The 8,675-nt window shown below is 29.0% G+C and overlaps 1 protein-coding gene across 1 annotated transcript; it reads right to left on the bottom strand.

Annotated features, from left to right (window-relative positions):
* Window positions 1-1,898: 1,898 nt before the first annotated feature.
* LOC119672475 (putative glycerol kinase 5) lies at window positions 1,899-8,062 on the bottom strand. Its single transcript, XM_038083535.1, has 9 exons — window positions 7,575-8,062; window positions 7,394-7,487; window positions 3,945-4,204; window positions 3,766-3,878; window positions 3,582-3,708; window positions 2,877-3,063; window positions 2,541-2,815; window positions 2,314-2,477; window positions 1,899-2,247 (listed from the first exon to the last, which is right to left on the bottom strand). Exons 1-9 carry the CDS (start codon window positions 7,680-7,682, stop codon window positions 1,971-1,973), a joined length of 1,605 nt encoding a protein of 534 aa, XP_037939463.1. The 5' UTR covers window positions 7,683-8,062; the 3' UTR covers window positions 1,899-1,970.
* Between the last annotated feature and the right edge of the window lie 613 nt (window positions 8,063-8,675).

Genomic DNA, 8,675 nt, shown 5'->3' with positions numbered 1-8,675 from the left:
ACGGCGTTTACATTGGCCGAAAATGGCTCATTTTGAATGACTCATTTGAAAGTGTTTACATTCGTTGTATTTCATTCGTTCTCATGGTAACAATTCAAACTGAAATAAAACTACTAAACATTTGTTTATCTTTTTTTTGTAAATATGTCAAAACAGCTTTTACAAACTGTCAAAATGCCATGAAGAGCTTTCATTTAGGGTATGTTCAATAGATTCCTTTGCATTTGGAACATATGTGGAATGCATTCGAACGTCATTCATACAGAATGTGAGAAAATTGCTCATTTTGTGCTTGAAATTTTATATGCAAGAATGAGCCATTCGATACTCATTTTCGATTTTTGACCAAAATGAGCCATTTTTGGCCAATGTAAACGCCGTATAACAGTTTTAAATCATATACAGAAAATTTAATTTAAAATAAATCACATAAAAAATATATTTAAAATTTAATTTTGTTTTAAATAGTATATAAAAAATAAGATTTCAAATCTATTATATTAATAAATAATTGTTAGATATTTTAAAATTTAAGTTATTTAATTTTAAAATTTTAACTTCAACAGCAAAAAAAAAAAATTAATATCATATCTTATAAGCTGACCTGAGCTTTGAAATTTGGCAGGACACCAGTAGATTCCTGGTACTTGAGTCTCGAAAAATTATTTACGAATAATTTTAATAAAGAATAATTCCAAGACAACTGATGATGGGTATTTAGCAATACTCGAAACAGCTGTATGGTCAGCCAAAAATTCAATTAATGTTTATAAATATAAATATAAATATAAATATAAATATAAATAAATATAAATATTTTATTATAAATATTTTATTTATAAGAAAAAATTTAATTTTTTTTTATTTTATTAATTAATTTTTATTTCTGTTTCAAATTTATTTTTTTCTTATTTTGAAAAATATTTAATATTTACAACAGTTTCTTTCACTTGTATTCTCATGAAGTTATTAATTTTTTTTTTATTCTTTGCCAGTAGTTTCTATAACTACTGGCACTTTGGCTGTTGTTATTACTATAAACAAAATATTTCATGTCAAAAACGTCCTGACGTTTTATCTTTTTGTTTAGGGTATCTTGATAATTAAAAATTTTGTACCAATAGGAAATGCGATTGAAATGTAAAAAATTATGAAGCTCTGTTATAGATTTAGAATGTGTGATCTGATTTAACGGTTTGTGTGATTTGGCAATCTGCTAATATATGTTTAACTATTGCAGTCCCTTGCCTGAAAAAACAGCACATTCCCTCGAATTTAGAATATATTTAATTTTGTTAAGAGTTTATTCAATTTACATTGCCCTATCAAGATTTATTTAATGATAATTTTTAATAAATTTTATAGAATTTTTAATACAATTTAGTTTAAAGATCCCTATAAGCAATAACACTTAGTATATTATCTCAATCCAGCCATTTCATTTAATGCTCTCCTGATTCCAGGGCTACAAAGCTCCCATTTTACCTTCCATTTAATTCATTCGTGATTGTTTTGGACAAGGATATTTAGCTTATTAAAACACTTTTGATGTCACTTGAAAAGATATGAGTATCATCATTATTGCCTGGTTATGTAGTTCTTGTTCTAGCCAAACGTCAACCTTAAAGCAGTAACATAAGTGGTTGACAAGATACGCTTGCCCCGATTTGTTCTTTAGTAAGGGAATTGTTACTCTACCATGTTGATATATTCTAGTTTAAATAAGTTTCAAATATATTATCTCAAGTTACATTAAGATTTAATCAAAACTAAGGGCTTAACTTCTTCAACTTTGAAATTTGAACAAAAGACATTGCTATGATTTATAAAAATATATTAAAATATTTATTTTTAAATGTTTACATTAAATGTAAAATTTCTTTTAAAATATTATTTGCTTTTATGCTTTGAGCAAGATTTGTCTTTTTTCTAATTAATAAGATTTAACAACCATTATTTAAAAACCAATCTTAATACCAATTCCCAAACCTTTCTATTGCTTTATTCCATACAGAAATTCTCCGCTTTATACTAATATATTTGTTTATGTCGGGTTCAAATATACGATCAATTTTACGAAATTTTCGTATACTCTCTAAATCATCCCACAATCCATAATTAAGTCCAGCCATATAAGTGGCACCCATAATACTTGATTCAGCATTTTGAGACCTTTCGACTTTTTTTCCGCTTGCATCGGCTAAAAATTGACACACAAAATTATTGCGTGACACACCTCCATCGACTCTATAAGAAGACAAGAAGAAAATAGTTTTTTAAAAATATATTTCTTTAAATATCTTAATACATTACCTTAAGAGTTTTATTTTGTATTTTGTTTCTTTTTCAGTGGTTTCACATAATTGCACTAAACGAAATACAATACTTTCTAAAACTGCACGAACTAAATGAGCACGTTTTGTAGATGGAGTTATTCCTATAAAACCAGATGTAGCTTTATGATCATTAATGGGTGGCTAGAAATTATATTGAAAATATATTGGATATTTTTCTACATAAAAAATATATTGTATACTCACACCTAAACCGCTAAAGGCGGGTATAAAAAATACATCACATGTGTCTTCTACAGATTCAGCGATAGCAGCTGTCTCGAATGGATCAGTAAAAAGACCACAAGCTTGCGCCCAACTAATAACAGTTCCCATATCATGAGCAGCACCTTCTACACAAAATATTGTGTTTGGCAGTAACGTATGAGATATTTTTTTTTTAAATTGCCATGCCACAAGAGGATATAATCCCATAATTGACGCGTGACAACTTTTACCAGTTATAGTGTTAAGGAAAGCTCCTGCATGATAAGAAAAATGTATATTATATTATGATAATAATAAAATAAATCGAATAAATACCTGTGCCTATTGTTATTTTAACATCTCCTTCTTCAAAACACTGAGAGCCCCATATTGAAGCCGTTTGATCACTTATTGAGCTAGAAATAGGTATTTCGGTATTTTGCCAATCTGCTCCTAAGGCTGCGGGATGAACGTTGCCAAAATGCTTATAAGCATTATCAACAATTTTGGGCAGCAAAGTAACCTAAAGTAATATTAATCAAGGAATTATATATAGTATGACCAAACACTATTCTTTCTTATATTCTTATATTTAAATATGATTATTATTATTAAAAGATATAACAATTAACCGCAATATATCGTGTTGTCTCATTGTGTAACAGAGATTAAGTTAATTTGAGATTTCTAGATCTCTTTCGATTCAATGAAAACTAGTTAAGAGTGATATATTTGTTTGTGGACAATACACAAGTTAAAAAAATGGACAGATGTTTCATGTTTCCTTACGAGTAGTAGGTACACATCACTTGCTTTAGCGTTTTTTTAAAGTCTTGTGGAGTTTTGTTGGGAAATTCTGTCCGATATATTTCAGTTATCACGATTTATTCCCTTTTTATTCTATATTATTTTTTTCAATCCTTCAGTTATTATATACATATTTTCATTTCTTTTCTCTTAATAGAGAATATATGTATGTACAAACAATATATAACGCCAATATGTATCTAACATGTGACATACATTATACATTTTACTCACATCTATTCCGAATACAAGTTTAATCATTGAAGACCAACTTAGTGTAAATGGATCAAATAAACCAGTTGCAGTACATGAAGTAATGTCAGTTATATGCTCAACATTGCAATCTAAACCATTTCCCGATCTAAAATAAATAGGTATACTAGATAAAATTAATTATATTTTAACATTCTTAACTGACCGCAGTTTATATAAAATCCAAGAATCTAAGAGCTCAACTCGTGCAGTCTTCTGTTTTAAAGCTTGTTGCAATCGAATATTATTTTCGATTTCATACAATAAACGTAAAGTGACCTTTATTAAAATTTTTTTTTATTTATTTAAATACTAATGTGATCAATATATACAAAAATAACTAACCTGACCATTCATCATTTTTAGCACACTACCAGCTAAAAATCTTTTACTACGTGTTATAAGATATAGGCCATATGAAATTTTATTCATGGTTTGCAGCTTAAGTCCTGAATTCCATTGATCTACTAACGTATCCGAACGTAAATCCTTCCATGTTATAAAATTGTGATAATATTCTTTAGTACGATGATTCCATGTCAAAAATGTACATCGTTGGGTTGATAAGGTTAAGCAAGTAATCTGTGAAGGTTTCAACTGAGCATCTAAAGAGATTAATTACTTTATAATAGTATAATAAAAATATAAAAATGTTTTTATAATTTAAATTTTATTTAAGATATTAAAAAAATTTTTAATTAAATTTATATTTAATTAGTTTTGTTGTACTTTGTATTTTTAACAAAACAGACATATTCCATTTCAAGACTTTGTAAATAAAATCAAGTTTATATGAACACTTCATTAAGGTTAAAAAAGTTAACATAAACAATATTTTATACAGGGTGTTTCCACCATAACTGCCATAAATACTGGATGAAATTATTTCTTGGTCCAAGACATTAAAAACAAGATATGGGGACTAAGTTCCATATCCAATATAAACCGAGATACAGGGTGTTTTATAGAACTTTATGTGAAAATTCATGCAGTCATACATATCACTATATCTCAAAAACGGGTCGTCCATAAAACTTAGGTTATATACCAAATAGCAAATATAAGTATTATAAAGTAAGAAATATTTGTAGAAAACAGCAATAGGTGCTTCAAAGGCCGATAGCTAAAAATCTATGCATGATTAATTAAAACTCTTTTGCAAATAATTAAACCTAGATAAGCATCTTAAAAGGCTCCTCCACATATTCACATATATTGATAGTCATATTTATACAATTTTTTTTATTAATTTTACATAAATATAAAAATGTACAGAAATAAAAAATATAAGATACAAAAATAAAACAAAAAAGAAACATGTGCAAGAAACTAATTTATATTAGTAATAAATAATCTAATTAAACATGAAAAACCGACTAAAACGAATTGAATAAGAACTTTGAGATAAATAATGTTTTCTAAAAAAAATTATAAAACATTTTTTTAAAAAAAAGTTATAGTTTTCAAATGTAAATTTGAAATTAAACAAATTGGTGGTTGAGCATTACAATGGTCAATTTTAATTAAACATTTTTAATATATCAAAATACTGATGCATTATGAAGATCGTGTTCAAACATTAGGACAAAATATTTTTTATATTCGAAAATGCTAGTGCCTTCCAAACCTACTTTGACTTTTTGCGTTATGTTTTGTTCAACAGTTTAGAGCTTACAGCTTAGAGCTGACATTATATAGGTTAGAAGAAAGCAAAAAAATTTATTTCCCTGATACAGTGACATAAACCTTTTTTTCCTTATCGCACGACATGACCAAGTCAGCGAAACTTCGAAATTTTTTGCGCTTAACTATGTGAACGTCGCGGTATAACTTATATGGGTCATCGTTCCATCTAATTCTATACTCAATACTAATGCATAAGGGACCATATATATTCCAAAGAATTTTTCTTCCGAATGCCATAAACGACATCGATTTGTAGAGTGTGTTTTTTGTTTAATGAGAGGGGGCTTTATTTCTCCATTACCTACTTAGCGCCAAATAACATCTGTCGACAGGAGTGATACTTCTAGGCTGACGTTCATTTTCAGTGCTTACGCTGATTCCCAGATAAACAAAATCTTTCACAACTTCAAACTTGTAATTTTCAATAGTGACGTAGATCCCAAGACGCTCAGGGGATTTGTTTCTTGACAGACTGAATTTTTTTTCGCATTTGCCACTAGATCTCTGTGCTTCTCTTGTTATTCTAATTTGCAAAAACCACACGTTTTCAAGCCAACGATATCAATTTCGTCGGCACACGCAAGCTGCATCACACTTTTATCACATATCATGCCATCCGGTTTAAAAACTGCTGCTCGGATAATAGTTTCCAAACTTAAATTGAAGAAATTATTTGACATTATTTGAGTGACAATGATGTCTGACACATCGTCCACGAGAGAATTTTTTACAATTCTATCGGAGCTGGTGGTATTTGCTTAACTCAGTAAAACTTATAGCCGTATAAGGTAAAACTTATAGCCGTATAAGGTTTACTGAGATACCAAATTCAGACATAGCGGTATAAAGTTCTTCTAGTCGTAGTGTCAAAAGTGGCTTTGAAATCGACAAATAAATGGTGTGTATCAATTTGTATTTTTTTTTTTGTTTGTTTTGGGTCCTTTCCAGGACTTGACGCACAGTGATTATCTAGTCAATGGTAGATTTGCCAGGTCTGAGGCCACGCTAATAAGATTCAATCAGTTTTTTGACGATTAGTTTCAACGTTTCACATAGTACTTTTGATATCACCTTACATGTGATATTTAAAAGACTGATACTGCGTTAATTGGCGCAGTTTTTACACCTTTGCATCCAGGAAATAAAATTAATATGACTAAATACTTTTTTTTGGTAAACTTCTATTAAAAAAAAAAGTGTATCTTTGTTAATATTAATATATATAACACATTTCGAAATTATAGGTGCGGTAGAAAGAGCTTCCTGTCGACTATGCGACTGCCCAGCGGCGGCAAGACTCGACTACCTTCAAAGCGGGATCTTAGATTCAAATTAAATAGGTAAAATTAAGCCCCCAGCAAAATACGAAATTCATAGTATATAATTAGTTTAGACTAGAATTGTTTTAGTTGGGTCTTTACGCACACAATAGGTACATTCATAGCCTATTATTTAATAATATTAATAACATAACACATTTATCCGCTATTAAAACTAAGTAACCGGGAAGTAAGGTATGTGTTAATTTCATATCCATAGAAATATAATAATATTTTATTGTTAATTTTTTCTTGCCGAGAGTGACGCGTCCTTATGACGAAAAGAAACTATTTAAATGTTAGATGAATTTGAATAGCAAAGAAAAGACAAGGACAAAAATTTATTTAATTTATTGAAATTTGGCTGACCATACAACAAATTTTTGTCCTTGTCTTTTCTTTGCTATTCGAATCCGTCTAAATAATAATATTTGTTGACATTAATTAATATAAGCAAATACAAAATAAAATATTCTTATCTATTTATAAACACAAACATATCAGAACTGTTTTGAAAATTTATATTAATCTGATTACGATGTTATGATTAAATATATTTCATAAATATATAGATTAAGCACTCACATGCAAAGTAACCGATATTAGCTTAAGCTGTTTGGGATCTTAAACTATTTTTACTGAAAAATGTGTACGTATAATACTTAAAAATTTAAAAGCACTTAAGCACTAACAGCTCGTTAAGTTATATTTAGTAATAGCAATCACTTATGCAACAAATTAGTTAATAGTTTTTTATTGTAAATTCCTTTAACCTATGAATTATCTTACCTTTTACAGCGCCATTTATAACTCTAACGATTTGCAGCCAAAGCGTTTCCGGTTCAATTTCAAAATAACCGGGCTGAGGATTTATTAACGTTACCTTGAAATAAATGCATATTTGTATATAAATATATGTAGGTATATATTTTGAGTCTTTAGTTTATTAAATAACATTTAATTAACTTACTAATTCCGAAGCTGATCCCTGTATATCAAGACTTCCATTACATGATTTTATTATGAAGCACCGCACAGTTGTGGTGCCCACATCCAATGCGGCTATGTACGCTGCCATGATGCACACTCTCGCCAATGTATCGCTTCACTGACGCTTAATAACGTGCAAGTATCGCTTTTTCTCATAATATTGTAGCGTTTGATTCAACTCAACTCAATTCAATTCATTTCACTTTAATATCAATTTAATATCAATTTTTGTTTTCTTCACACATATCGTTGTTTTTTGCTGATATGACGACGATAATATAAATTGTTTAAAATTAATAAACAGAGTGAATAGTTCATAAAAAACAAGAAACACATGAACTGTTTGTGCCCTGAGCTGTAGCTGTAGAAGCTGTTTTCGTCGTTGTGTCGCACAAAACGTCAGCAAAATCAAGTTACCCAAAACTTGATAGCAAAACAAAGCCGAAAATACACAACCACCTCGTCGGACACGCGTCTTAGCACTCAAGCAAATAAAAATTGAACCCCTAATAAATAGAGAATGAGAGAAATAAAAATAGGCCAGAAGAGAACAAAAAACTGTTCTCAGTTTAAGCTTTTTTTTTATTTGTTAACTGATAAGAAGCGACAGTGATTCTATTTAAAAAGCTGAATGAATAACTAAAAAACTGGGTGCTTATATATTTAAGTTGTTTGTTTTTTAAACTGTTGATGCATGTTCACATACAAACATACGAGTTTTTTGTTATATATGGTATAGTTTTTCAAAAAAATGTCAAAAGCAAATAACTTATTGGATAATATTTAGTGTAACCTCTTTAGAATGCAGGAAATCAGCCTATTGTGCAAATGTGGTTTATATATCTCCCTACATCATGGCCAGAGTAGAACTCCTAATTATTTATACTACTTATAAGAATCTACAATAAGTACATAGTAAATACAAGGAAAAACTTTAAAAAATAAGTTAAATAAATACAAAACTGAAACTGAAGCAAGCTAGATAGCAGTGTTTGAAAGGAAAATACTTAGAAAAATGTTTGAACCTGTGAAAGTAAACGGAATGTATCGCATTAGATACAACCACGAGCTAGAACGTCCA

This window comes from Teleopsis dalmanni, chromosome 1, assembly GCF_002237135.1.
Source record: "Teleopsis dalmanni isolate 2A chromosome 1, ASM223713v2, whole genome shotgun sequence".
Lineage (NCBI taxonomy): Eukaryota > Metazoa > Arthropoda > Insecta > Diptera > Diopsidae > Teleopsis > Teleopsis dalmanni.
Note: the sequence above shows the minus strand (reverse complement) of the source record. Positions and strands in the feature narration are given on the sequence as shown.

What these genes read in the sequence shown, in the direction of transcription:
- LOC119672475 (XM_038083535.1), bottom strand. Translation starts at nt 7,682, where the DNA reads ATGGCAGCGTACATAGCCGCATTGGATGTGGGCACCACAACTGTGCGG. An exon ending in TATAAATGGCGCTGTAAAAG is followed by an intron (nt 4,205 to 7,393) that starts GTAAGATAATTC and finishes TAATCTCTTTAG; the next exon opens with ATGCTCAGTTGAAACCTTCA. An exon ending in TGGATTTTATATAAACTGCG is followed by an intron (nt 3,709 to 3,765) that starts GTCAGTTAAGAA and finishes TATTTATTTTAG; the next exon opens with ATCGGGAAATGGTTTAGATT.